The sequence below is a fragment of the Drosophila sulfurigaster genome, chromosome X (genome assembly GCF_023558435.1).
Source record: "Drosophila sulfurigaster albostrigata strain 15112-1811.04 chromosome X, ASM2355843v2, whole genome shotgun sequence".
Taxonomy (NCBI): domain Eukaryota; kingdom Metazoa; phylum Arthropoda; class Insecta; order Diptera; family Drosophilidae; genus Drosophila; species Drosophila sulfurigaster.
Window position 1 is genome coordinate 946,778 of NC_084885.1, and position 14,281 is coordinate 961,058.

Sequence of the window (14,281 nt, forward strand, 5' to 3'; positions counted from 1 at the left end):
CAGTTGCGAATTTTGGTGTATATAATATAATCTATAGTATTTATGATTTCTGAAAATTTGATTGCGATCAAATTGTGAAAGTTATTAAAGAAATACTTTTGTATGGGCAAAAACGTCTACTTACTAGAGGTCTTAGTTGCTTTGGCAATCTGGTATATTGTGCCGTCTATGGTATATTTTGAATGCGGTACTATATCGATATACCAAATAAACCATTTCAAAATGGGCAGCGGGTATCTCACAGTCGAGTACACTCGACTGTAGCTTTCTTACTTGTTGCTAAAAATTTATAAAAAAAAATTGTTGGAATAACCGGAATGAAATCCATTAAAAAGGTGGCATCACCTTTTTTTGTGGGAAACAGCCGATTGCCGTTCAACTGATTTTTTTAAAGAAAGTTTCAAACCTTTCTTTGCAAAAAAAGACAAAAGGCAAATATATTTCATTCAGGGGAAAGATAAATAAACTATGCAGGATAAAGGGCTGAAGCAAAATAATTTTCGCAACAAAAAAAGCGTTGTATGGCATTTGCTTGAATATTTTCTTATACAATTATTAATAATTTTAATTTCCGGCAATTTCCAAATATGCAATGTCTTGGCCAAGACATAGTCGAAGCTTACTTCCTTGTTATATCATTTTAAAATTAACGCTTTGCAAAATTTATCCCATTTTAAGAAGGATGTAGACAATTTTACTAAGCTCTTCTCAAAACTAAAGTTTAAACAGTTAGCGTTGGTGGCGCACCTCAAGAATCGCTTCGTACGATAAGTGGGGGTCCACTGTGGTGAAATTCTAAGACCCGTCATCCACACGGGTGAGTCAGTTTTAGCTATATGCTCGGGACAGACGGACTAGCAACCCCGTTTAGTCGTCTCGTACGACAAGCAGCGGTGTTTTAGCTTTTCGGCTCGGGACTGACAGCCCAAAAAGAATTTTCCGTTTAGTCGCCTCAAACGACAAGCAGGGATATGCTGTGGAGGAATTCTAAGACCCGCCAACCACACGGGTGAGGCAGTTTTAGCTTTTCAGACCAGACGGTGAGGTCCGCTGTGCTGCACGCTGGACTGGCGCCAGTAGCGGCCATCGCCGTCTTGGAGGCAACTGCCAGGCTTAGCGAGCTGGTGACCGCGCTAGCTGTGCGTAATGCCGTCCTAGAGACGAAAGTTGCGCTATGCCAACAAACTGCTGCGCCCTTCACGGCCCCAAATGCGAGTGGTGCCGCCACCAGAGCTGTCTCCGGCGTTGGCCCGATGGCCGCGCCTAGAAGTGCTCCTGCAGCCAAGAAGCCCGTTGAAACGTGGTCGGCTGTGGTGACGAGCAAGGACCCGACAGTGTTGGGATAAGGTAAGGAGCCAAGTTGCTCCAGCTCTGGGCGTTAGGGTTCACGAAGTCCGTGAACTGAAGCGCGGTGGCGCCGTTATCCGTACGCCGTCAAGGAACGAAATCAATAAAGTGGTGGTCAACGCGAAGTTCAATGAGGTCGGCCTGGAGGTTGAGCCCAACCGTGGAGTGAGGTCGAAGATCACCGTGTTCGACGTGGACACAGCGATCATCCCGGAGGTTTTCATGGACGAGCTCTATGAAAACCACTTCAAGGAGGAGTTCTCGCCGTCGGCCTTCAAGAAGATGGTGCATATGGCGTCGAAGCCGTGGTCGGTAAAATGTTGAGCTTCATCCAAGCTAATTGTGGTCGAGGTCGAGCCGCTACCATCGAGTTTGCAACTCGGGTGCGAGATTCCCGCCACATGTTCGCTTTGGTGCAGAAACCGTTCGTCGACAGATCTCACGGCATTACGAGCATTCCGTCCGGAATGCGTGTGATCGGCGTTCGAAGGCTGCCATCTTTTTGGACGACCCGGATGCCATCTGTATGCCGATTGAGTCGCTCATCACGGACTTTGGCGTATGCGTGAGTGTCACTGGAAGATTTGACTCAATCCTCCTGAGCTCCGTGTATTGCCAATACAACACTGCGTTGGAGCCGTACATTGCGTATTTAAATTCCATACTCGTACTACTACTTGCTGGTAGCAATCCGGTTATCTGTGGCTTAGATGCGAATGCAGCGTCCCCCATGTGGTTCAGCAAATCGCTCGAGCGTACTCGTGGCGACTTGAACCTGCAACGGGGACCCCGTCAAGACAATCAGGTTATGTCTGTCTGTCCGTATGAAACACTGGATCTTAGGGACTATAAGAGATAGAGCTATAGCAAGCGCAATTTTAAAGCTAGAATCGCGAATTTTATATACAATAGACAATTTGTACGAGTATATACAGAATTAACTATAGTATTTGTGATTTCTGAAAAAATTTGGAAATTTGGATTTCATTTCATGTCATTAAAAGCTGTAATCAAAAAACCCAACTATGGGTGACACGGAAGATGAGGTTATGGAAGTAATTAAGGACTCACCATAGTGTGCAAAAGTGCAGCAGCTACGTGCTTGGGCTCCCTTTGTCGAGACATTGATGACGATCTTCAGGCATAAGATGACCGAAGATAAGTGGATAAAACTGAAAAACCTGGAGAGTGAGTACTACTACACTATGCAAATGATCACAATTACAATGCTAATCAAATACCTTTTATATATAGCATGTCGTCGGCGATGTTTGCGTGTTATACCGAGTCCAGGCTGACAAGATTGGAGACTATGCTTAACGAAGCCAAGATCAAATATAACGGTGTAAGTTGATAGTATACAGTCAAGATATATCGATCTCATCAGACTTCACACTTCAAAAAAATCCAAATCTGACGCGAAAATGACACCGCTGCGGACAAGCGATTGCGGCGCCATCACGCATTGAGAGTGATAGTGTCCAGCTCCCATCCAGAACCACTTGAGAATTGCAACAGGCGAATAAATAAAATTTACTGCCATACAAATTTGTGATTGGAGAACGAAATATTGCACACTTTTAAGCTTTTTTTAAGAACATAAAAAATACAGTCAAGTGTGCTCAACTCTGAGACCCCCCGCTACCCAACGGTATTGGGTATAAAGAGCTCTTTAGAGACTAATCTCTAGTAAAGAGCTGTGAGACCATGTTTTGTGAAAACATTTTTAAGATATGCTTAATAATTATTTTATGAAATCTTGCATGTTCTTAAAACTTAAAGCCACTGCACTATTGGGCATTTTCTATTTTAGCTGGAATTTAGGCGTTTTTGAAAAATGTTCCAATTAGAAGAATGTTAATGTCAATGCATTAACAGAACATAAAACTGTTATGGCTCATACCAAAAACATGTATATATACCAGCTCTTTTGAGCATAACAGCTGTAAAGTCAGCTGTTGGATCCAAAAGCACGCGCGCTAAGTTCGCATTTTTTTTTAAGTGAACTTTGTTATTCATTTATTTATGTTGAAAGCTATTAATAAACAAGTAAGAAAGTTACAGTCGAGTGTGCTCGACTGTGAGATATATATATGAGATTTTAAAAATATACAAATAATACAAATATACTAAAATTATACCAAATGATATATAGTACTATATAGTTATAGTACCATATTCAAAACATACCATAGACGGCACAATATACCAGATAGTCGGCGTTTTTGCCCATACAAAAGTATTTCTTTAATAACTTCCACAATTTGATCGCAATCAAATTTTCAGAAATCATGAATACTATAGTTTATATTGAATACACCGAAATTCGCAGCTGTAGCTTGAAAATTACGCTTGTTATTCGAATTTATTGATTTGCGGGGGGCGGATGTGGGCGTGGTAAAAATTTGAAACAAACTTGATCTCCGTGCAAACATAACAAATGCTGTCTATCTCTTATAGTCTCTGAGATCTAGGTGTTCATACGGACAGACGGACAGACACACAGACGGACATGGCTAGATCGTCTCTGCTGTTGATGCTGATCAAGAATATATATACTTTATAGGGTCGGAGATGCTTCCTTCTACCTGTTACATACATTTTCTGCCGGCACAAAGTTATAATACCCTTCTACCCTATGGATAGCGGGTATACAAAAAGAAGTCATGGATAATAATTTCGTAAAAAATGTAAATAATTAATCAAATTGTGTGTGTTTATACTAATATTTTGTAATTTTTTTAAAAGCTTTTGGAAAGGATTTTGAAAATGAAGTTAGCATAAGTTAGCAATAACTTCAACTGTATGTTGCAGTGTTATTAATTCTTAATCCATCAATAGTTGTCTTTTTCTGAATTTTCCGCACAATTGGCGCAATTCTTATTTTTCTCAGAGAACCTCATGTTTTCCAACACCGATTTGTGCTCTGTAGGAAATAGTGAGAAGGGCCGTCTGAAGCAATGTTTTGTGAATAACTTCCATGTTTTTGATCCGATCGGCACAATTTGCAGTGCACATCCGGGCTAGGATTTATATTATGTCTGCCAAGAATGGCTCAATTGCTCAAAATATTAAATTTTTTCAAAATTTTGAGGGCGGAAATTTTTAATGGGCGTGTCGAATTCTGAAAGGTAAGTACATATTGGTGTAAAAATTTTATAATACTAACTCCACAGGTGTCCGTAGTATTCAATTTTTTTTCAGATTTTTGTGGGCGGTAATGCCACGCCTACTTTTATATGATACATTCCTTGAGAATATAGTAACATAATACCAAAAACTGCAGTAAAAAATCTCTTATGGTTTACTCGTAATATTAAATGCCAGATAAAATGGAAAATGCCCCATAGTGCAGTGGTGTTACCCCTGATTACCTTTATTTGTGAGATACTAAAAGTATGCAATAAGCGCGTGTATCTTAAGTTGACACTTCAAAAATAATTGTAATTTAACTGATCTTAAAAATATGCAACAGTACATGTTATTTATTTATTCGACCACTGGGCTGAAGCAAAATAATATTCGCAGCAAAAAGAGCGTTATATGGGCTTTGCTTAAATACTTTCTTATACACTTACATAAATTATTAATTTAAATATACTAACTCAAAAGATTTTAAGATAACCTTTTTACGGCAATTTCCAAATATGCAATGTCTTGGCCAAGACATAGTTGAAGCTTACTTTCTTGTTATCTCATTTTAAAATTAACGCTTTGCAAAATTGATCCCATTTTACGCACCTGAAGAATCGTTTCGTACGATAAGTGGAGGTACTTGAATTTCTTCACTTTGACATTCAGAGCACTGGACAGAAATCACATTGTGTCAACACCCGCTAGGGACATCACAATGCTTTGTTTTAATTAGACAGTCGGATTCCCCAAGTCCGTGCCAGTTCTGAATTGATTGTTAATTGATAATCGTTACAATTTAAAAGCACTGGTTGCCCAACTAGTATTCTTAAAAATTTTACCAAGAAAATTCCACAATTGGCTAATTAACTAAATTATCCGGGGAACAAGAAACTACCATAAATGATAGAAACTCTATTTACCCAGAACGAGCACATAAACCATATTATTGTTTCCCAATCAAGCCCGACTATCTCAATCTTCAGAGCCAATCCTTATCCCGAAGTTACGGATCTAATTTGTCGACTTCCCTTACCTACATTATTCTATCGACTAGAGACTCTTCACCTTGGAGACCAGCTACGGATATTGGTACGGTCTGTTGATCGTTTCTGTTGCCAGGATCAGCATGAGGCCCATATTTAATAACAAAAGGACAGTTTATGGAATTGGAACCGTATTTCCTTTCGTTCAAAATTATTCAAGCTATTTATTTATGACAAAATGTTAATTTTAGTTACTTTTCTTTATTTGAAAATTTACAGCTTTCCCCTTGAACTTAGGACCGACTAACTCGTGATCAACCACTGTTCACACGAAACCCTTCTCCACTTCAGTCCTCCAAGGTTTCCTATACAACTCAAGCGCCATCCATTTTAAGGGCTAGTTGCTTCGGCAGGTGAGTTGTTACACACTTCTTAGCGGATTTCGACTTACATGATCACCTTCCTGCTGTTTTAAGCAACCAACGGCTTTCATGGTTTCTGAATGAGTTGGTAATTTGGGCACCGTAAGATTCCGTTCGGTTCATCCCACAGCGTCAGTTCTGCTTACCAAAAGTGGCCCACTGGGCACATTACATCATAACCTTAAACTTCATATCAAGAAAGTTAAGGTTCTTACCAATTTAAAGTTTGAGAATAGGTTAAGATCGTTTCGACCCTAAGGCCTCAAATACAACAGTTAAATGCACCAGCTATCCTGAGGGAAACTTCGGAAGAAACCAACTACTAGATTGGTCTTTCGCCAATTTCAATTTCAATTCGATTTGCACATAAGAACTGTTTCGGTCTTCCATTAACCTGATCAAGTATAGTTCACCATCTTTCGGGGACGGCATATACATATATTCTCAAGATACGTTTCAGTTAGAGGCATAAATAATATTAATATTATTATACAAAGCTACATATATATAACTAACTATGTATATATAACTGACTAATTAACTATGTATAGTTAAAAAACTAATTCCATTAATAGTCAAGTTAATTACGTTATTAGGTTTATGTTTCAAGACGGGTCCCTAAGGTAATCTTTCGCATTGTTAATCATACAAGTGCTTATAATAAACACATACAGTTGAGGTTAAAAAAATATGTGCCCAATCTCAAGATTGTTCTTGCTAAACTATAATTTGCGTATTGCTTAATTGAATTGTTCAATTACTTTCGTGATTTATCTCAGCAATTAAGACATCCAAAAATGAAAATAAACTAGCTCTGTGAAAGAATTAAGAACTTTATAGGATTAATTTTAACCTTTACTCAAACCCAAACCATATTTTGGAATATTTAGTGAAAAAAGACGTTAAATCAATAAACCCCGCCTACATATGTATATCTATTCTTCGCTAGTGCTTTAAAAACAAAACAAAAACTCTTGAATGGAACGTGGCTTATGTACTTGTACTTCATGGCTATATGTACATTATGTGTGTATATTAATTATTTTACGTAACTTAGGTCTACCAAAAAAAAGATGATATAGGTGAAATTCTAGGGATCACAAGATTAGCTGACCATTTTGCGTCTGCGACGATGCAAGAGCGCCTCCAGAGCCCACGCGCCAGCTGCCATAAATGTCATGGCATCCAGACAATGCAACGCCACCGAATAATTGTAGCGATCTCTCACAAGTCCTGCAGGAAGAGCGTGCTCTAAATTAGAATCTTTTTTGTGGGAATGGCAACTGAAAGGAACAATACTCACCTACAAAGGGGCCACCCAGGAGTGTGAACAGCCCGGAGATGAGCAGCTGGAGGCCAGAGGCGCCGGGGAGACGGTTCAATGGCACATAGCCGGGTATGATGAGAGGCCAGAAAATGGTGCGCACTCCCTTGCAGAGACCAATCCACACAAAGCAACTAAGAATGACGCCATACGATCTTGTGCTGGCAACAATGGTGCGTCCGATGGCGATGCCCACGACGCCGATCAGAAAGAACACTCGATTATCCCAGGGTATTTTCTCGGTGAGAAATGGCACAAGAAAACGCATAATGATGTCCATGCCGGCCATCAGGGACATGGCCACCGTAATCTGGGATGTGTCGAAGCCAAAGTCCGTGAGAATGAACGGCGTCAAAATGGAGAAATTCAGTTCACCAAAATTTATGATCGTTAAGCCGGCGACCAAATTCACAAATGTGATGTCACGCAGCAAATCCAGATCGAAGAACGTGATCACCTTCTGCAGGAAACTCATTTGATCAGTTTGATCAGTTTGTTGCACATTGTTATTGCGTTCTGATTCTGGTTCTGGCTCCGCTTGAAGGCGTGCATAGAGAGCTCGCTGCTCGGAGCAAGTGCAGCATAGCTTCGACTCAAGGTTGGACTCATCGCGCTCCCGTCGAAAGTTATTCGGTCGCAGAAAGTCCTCTTCCTCTGGCTGCTGATCCTCGCTAATTGGCGAATGCAGGCGCTGCGTCAACTCCAGATCCTTCGAGCTGGAGATGGTGCGAAAGCGTAGACGTCCCGAGCTCAGCGACAACTTGGAGCCATACCAGCCATCGTTGGCCCGCGACAACATCGGAGTGCCCGGCTCAATGATCTCGTAGCCCGGCCGCTGAGCATCGTCGTCCTGGCACAGATATTGGCTGGAGAAGATGCCGCCCGGTTCCCGCTTACGCTGCAGTGTACAATGTGAACACAACGCCTCCGGCTGCTGCTCCAGCATCATCAGCGTTGCATCTGTCGTTGCTGTACCTTTTGGAGCAGCTGCTGCTGTGTGATATCGCACAGGTTGGTATATCAGTGCACTGACAAAGGCGTGCAACGAGATGGCGGCAAAGAGCAGCACCGTGCCCTGCACATCGTAGACACTTAGCAGAAAGGTGACCAGATACGGCAGAAAGATGGGACCCAGACCTGTGATGGTCCACGAGAAGCCTGCGGCACGTCGTCGCTTCTGCTGGAAATACGTGTTGATAGCCAGCGATGAGGCCGACACGCTGATGCCCATGCCGAACCCTTTGAGTAATACAAGTCATTAAAGCTAATGTTCAGTCAGAGTGCAGCATTCAAAGTGCAGCTCACCGTAAAGTCCCGCATAGGCGAAGATGTAGCCGGCAAAGGTCTCGCAGAAGGCGGTCAACGTGATGCCGGTGAAGCAGAGCAGCGCTCCGACCATGGCCACCTGGCGAAAGGTGAAGCGTCGAAACATGGGGCCATTTAGGAGACCCGTGCACGCCGAGACAGCGGGATTCGTGTTGATAATCGCCGTAACCTGGGAGCTGCTCATGCCCAGGTAATTGAGACGTTCTCGGAACATGAAACCAAATTGTTGCAGGCAAGGATACAGTGAAAGCTGTCGACGTACATAGTAAACAAACGAAAAAGCAAGTAAGAAAGCAGTATGGTAATGATGTAAAAATATACACAAAGTTATAATACGTTTTTACTCCATAGGTAACAGCTATTAAAATAAGTCTGAAAGCAGTGCGATATTATCGTCAAAATATACCGGAAACAAAATTAAAATATACCGGTAGCTATATTTAGTATATCGATGTATTACTACATTCTAAATATACCATAGAGTTCAAAATAGGTAGACACAAATATACTGAAAAAATACTTAAATATACCGAAAGATATTTTTCATATATCAACATGATAAAGCCTTTTACTCTATGGTTAGCGGTATAAAAGTAAGTAACAAAACAGTGTTCTCGTTAAAATATACCGAAATAAAACTAAAATTTACTGTTAGCTTTATTTCGTATATCGACATATTACTACGTTCAAAATGTATCATAGAGTTCAGAACATGCGGACACACATATACCGAAAACATCTTCAAATATACCAATCGATTTGTAAATATCGGTATAAATACGTAGGGTTATAAATTCCTTTTATCAAATGGGTAGCAGGTATAAAAAAGTAACGCAGCTGAATGGTATTATCATTAATAACTAAAATATTCCTATGACTACACTAATAAAAAAATGTCATAGAGTACAAAATAACTTTCCACAAACCCTTCTATAGATAGCGGGTATAAACACACATATTGAAAAAGACAGCACAAACAAGTAAGAAAGCTACAGTCAAGTGTACTCGACTGTGAGATACCCGCTACCCATTTTGAATAAAAGAAATATATTTCGCGGTATTTTTCTCAAAATATACCGATTATACTGCAAAAATACTAAAAATATACCAAATGATATATTTGGTATATCGATATAGTACCGCATTCAAAATATACCATAGACGGCACAATATAACAGATTGTCAGCCAAAGCAACTAAGACCCCTAGTAAATAGCCGTTTTTGTCCATACAAAAGTATTTCTTTAATAACTTCGATAATTTTTTACCTGATCGCAACCAAATTCAGGAATCATAGCTACTATAGTAATTATTGTATATACCAAATTCGTAACTCTAGCTTTAAAATTAGGCTTGTTATTCGATTTTTTTGATTTGCCGGGGCGGAAGTGGGCGTGGCAAAAATTTGAAACAAACTTGATCTGCGTGCAAACATAACAAATGCTGTCGAAAAAAAATTATAGCTCTATCTCTTATAGTCTCCATACGGACGGACGGACAGACGGACAGACACACAGACGGACATGGCTGTATCGTCTCGGCTGTTGACGCTGATCAAGAATATATATACTCCTCCTTCTACCTGTTACATACATTTCCTGCTGGCATAAAGTTATAATACCCTTCTACCCTATGGGTAGCGGGTATAAAAAAGGTAAAGTGGTTAACATTCACCTACATTGGATACGCCGGCGGCAACACACACCAGCCACGCCCATCCGCCATCAGGTGCCACAAAGTCGACGCCCAAATCGCTTTTATCCTTGCGATTGTAGTAGCCACATGTTCGTTTAGGCAACGGTTGTGTTGTATCCTCATAAACCTTCTTCTCCGTCGGCACCATAACTACAAGAGGAAAATAAACAGTTTAGAAAATTGTCGTACTGATGATGCGTAACTGCATGCTGGCTCGATGCTTGTCGCCAATTGTTAGCTACAGCGATGTCAGTTTGTGTGAATGATTTGCAACCCTGCCATTGGAAATTGGCAATCGCAAGTTAACGATCACTTGTCAATACACAAAGCTGATGCACCGCCTATGAAACGTGAAACTAGAAACGAGAAAAGAACCTGTGCTGACCAGACCCAACAACGAACTGTTTGGCATCCAGATTTTCGACTCATTTGCTGCTGTTCTGTCACGCAGCCTAAGTCGAAGAGCCGGGTTCATGGCTGGGGCGTTTGGCAACCACAGCTCAAATCTCTCTTCTTTCGCTTATCAGCATCGTCATATGACTAGACTCCAATTCACAAAGTTAGCGCGCAAAAATTCGATGCCAAAAATTTAATTTCGTGTGTGAATCATTGCAGGTACAATGGCTATACAGTATATTAATATACTATATATTACATATGTTATTTGCTGAAGAAACATGCTAAAGGTCAATATATACAGCGATATGTGGGCCTGGCTTTAACGACAGCTGTCTCCGATCAACGCTGATCGGAGACAGCAAACAGCAGCTTTATTGTATATGTCTATAGTGTTCAGATCTGATCAATGATTTGCTTGTCTACACCACAATTTAATGCGATCTATTGCCTCTCAGTTATCGCGCTAGAAGACATGCGGCTTTATAGTGGAATAAATTAGACATGCGATTTTACGAGTGAATGTTGTGAGTAAACTTTATTCAAATTATTTTGCCATTGAATATTAATAGAATCAGTTGCGGAAAATTTATTATTTTACAAGTTATAGTATAGAGAAAGCTGTATTAAAATTAAAAGGTTTCTACGAATTATTATCGATGTGTAGAGATTATAAACTTACTTAGATGAGTGAATATTTCAAATTTCTTGAACGAGAAAGTTCTTAAGTTCACCCTCTTCAACGATGGGAAAAGTTTTCGGTGATATTGAAAGGAAATTTACCAAAACAAATTCCATAGATGTGTTTTCGTTTAAAACTTCTTAGTATGAATGAAATCAATAGCTGCAGTCATTTATTGATCTTATCTTTATCTGTTAGTTATGTAGTTACCCTCCATAAAAATTAATATTGCTGGCGATTATAGAACATGAACCATATTGTGCCTATTCATACAACACACTTGACTTGGAGGCAAACAATTTATAGAGATAGTGAGATAACGAGCATTGTTACTTGTATGAGTGGAAACTATTGATCAGCTATCAGTGATAACATTGATAAGATTATGTAGGGGAGGGCTTTAAACCGTTTTTCACATCATCATAGGTCCTTTTGTGTGAATTTCACAAATCTCAATCCCCATTTCGATCTGCTTGACAACAAAGATTGGTTATTTTTCATACGCCAAGCATTGAAATTCATAAGTTTTATTAGCGAAGTATTTTCGGGTTCAATGTATAACAAGTAAGAAAGCTGTAGTCGAGTATTATCGACTGTGAGATACCCGGTATCCATTTGCAAAACAATAGCAAAACAATTAATATACCGTTAGCTATAATTTGCATATTGATATACTAATACATTCAAAATATACCAAAGAGTACAAAATATACCAAATTGACAATCAAAGCTAAACTAAAAGTCGACTACAGCATCTGTATTTTCTACATGTAATATTTAAAATTATGCTTTTTTTTCGATTTCGATAGTCGGGCGGAAGTGGGCGTGGGCACAGCTGAGTGCAATAAATAAATTATAGCCTTTGAGTTCCAGTATTTCATACGGTCGGACGTGTTTCAACTGATCAAGCATATATATGGGTAATTCTCTGGCGAAAAATGTCGCGTGTGACATTATTTACAGTGAATCAAAATTCATAAACTAAAACAATTTAAAAAATAAGTAAAAGGTATTGATAACATATTGCTGTGGATTAGCACTATATTTAGCGCTAAGATTGATTTTAGAAACATTTTTTGTTTTACGATAAAATATATTAATTTAATCCTTTTTTTTTCTTACGATTTCGATTATTTTTGCAATCATCTTAAAATAGAATTTAATATATAATTCCTAGCGCTAAATAAACTGCTAATCAAGAGAAATAAGATTAATCTCTATTCAAAATAAAACAAGTAAGAAAGTTACAGTCGAGTGTGCTCGACTGTGAGATACCCGCTACCCATTTTTAATAAGGGCAAAATATTGTGGTATTATTTTCAAAATATACCGAAAATACTAAAAAATACTAAAAATATACCAAATGGTATGTTTGGTATACCGATACAGCACACCATTCAAAATATACCATAGACGGCACAATGTACCAGATTGTCGGCCAAAGCAACTAAGAGCCCTAGTAAGTGGGCGTTTTTGCCCATACAAAAGTATTTCTTTAATAACTTCCACAATTTTTATCTGATCGCAACCAAATTTTCTGGAATCATAACTACTATAGTAATTATACTATATACCAAAATTCACAGCTCTAGCTTTAAATTTACGCTTGTTTTTCTATTTTTTTGGTTTGCGGGGGCGGAAGTGGGCGTGGCAAAAATTTGAAACAAACTTGATCTGCGTGCAAACATAACAAATACTGTCGAAAAAAAATTATAGCTCTATCTCTTATAGTCTCTGAGATCTAGGTGTTCATACGGACAGACGGACGGACACACAGACGGACAGACACACAGACGGACAGACGGACATGGCTAGATCGTCTCGGCTGTTGACGCTGATCAAGAATATATATACTTTATAGGGTCGGAGATGCCTCCTTCTGCCTGTTACATACATTTCCTGCCGGCACAAAGTTATAATACTTTTCTACCCTATGGGTAGCGGGTATAAAAATGTTTTGATATGGTATCTAGTAAGTGGTATAGTGTAGTGATATAGAATTATCCATAGGAGAAGGAGGAAGGAGACATTTCCGATCCCATTAAGTAGATCGGAAATGTCTCCTCTGTGTTTTCCATATACGTTTCCTATAGGCACAACGTTATAATACCCTTTTACTTTGTGGGTAGCGGGTATAATAATGGAGCCGACTCTGATAGTGGCCAGGTGAGCGGCGTGGCTGATCTCATAGAGATTGCCGTGGTGGCGCCCGCACGAGTGTCACGAGTGATAAGAACGTGTGAACGGGCGTAGCGATGTGTGGACGGACATAGAGAGGTAGTTTGGTGTCATGTAATCGTTAATCATAGACCAGACATACCGTATATACATATGTACATATGTATATATAGTGTATGTACTTACTATTGCAGTATATCGATGTGATATGTGGGGGCTCTTGAATCGGTTTTGCCTCGTTCTTGTCGTTGGCACATGCGAAACTTGGCACCTGATCTCTTTGATGGCTAATAAAAAGTCGCCTTTGCCTTTACAACAAATTTATTTTTACTTTTGTGCGCACTCGCACACACACACACACACACACATACACGCACACACTAATTGCACATGTCACATCTTTCAGTTGCACTTTTCGTGGCACTCAAAATCAAGTTGAAGGTCGCCACGCACTGAACACCGGATGATCCGATGACAAACAAACAAACAAAAAATAATACAAATTCTGGGACGATTTCGTTTTCGTTTTCAATTGCAATTTCTTTTCCGTTTCTTTTTCTCTTTTAATTGTGATGTGTCCTAATTGGCGACTCGACGCCCTTAGCTGCTCAAACAAACTGAAATACCGACGATGTTCGTTGCCCAATGGCCGATGCCCGATGCTCGATGCTGTTGGCGAAACAACGTAACGGCTAAATGAAATTGAGAGAACGACAACTGCTTGACGTGCAGGTCTCATTTAACAGCGCTGTTAGGACGCTGTTAGAGCGCTGTTAACTAGCAGCGAGTCGACG

At 39.7% G+C, this 14,281-nt stretch overlaps 2 protein-coding genes across 4 annotated transcripts in view; one reads left to right on the top strand and one right to left on the bottom strand.

The window, feature by feature from the left end:
- The window catches only part of LOC133849565 (uncharacterized), a 133,709-nt gene that overhangs the window by 61,253 nt on the left and 58,175 nt on the right, over positions 1-14,281 (top strand). The window lies entirely within an intron of this gene.
- LOC133848348 (uncharacterized) lies at positions 6,867-14,178 on the bottom strand. 3 transcript variants are annotated; one of them, XM_062283864.1, is made up of 5 exons: positions 13,674-14,178; positions 10,215-10,381; positions 8,517-8,787; positions 7,191-8,450; positions 6,867-7,120 (listed from the first exon to the last, which is right to left on the bottom strand). In XM_062283864.1, exons 2-5 carry the CDS (start codon positions 10,377-10,379, stop codon positions 6,993-6,995), a joined length of 1,824 nt encoding a protein of 607 aa, XP_062139848.1. In that variant the 5' UTR covers positions 10,380-10,381; positions 13,674-14,178; the 3' UTR covers positions 6,867-6,992. The 3 variants fall into 3 exon arrangements, with proteins under 3 accessions (XP_062139848.1, XP_062139847.1, XP_062139849.1); XM_062283863.1 differs by lacking the exon at positions 13,674-14,178 and adding an exon at positions 10,607-10,721; XM_062283865.1 differs by lacking the exon at positions 13,674-14,178 and having other exon boundaries at positions 10,211-10,229.

Bases quoted from the DNA above. Each gene is read 5' to 3' on its own strand.
- LOC133848348 (XM_062283863.1), bottom strand. From the start codon at position 10,706: ATGAACCCGGCTCTTCGACTTAGGCTGCGTGACAGAACAGCAGCAAAT. The intron at 10,382-10,606 runs GTTCTTTTCTCG...TTCCTCTTGTAG, and splicing joins GTTGGGTCTGGTCAGCACAG to TTATGGTGCCGACGGAGAAG. The intron at 7,121-7,190 runs GTGAGTATTGTT...CTCTTCCTGCAG, and splicing joins CCTGGGTGGCCCCTTTGTAG to GACTTGTGAGAGATCGCTAC.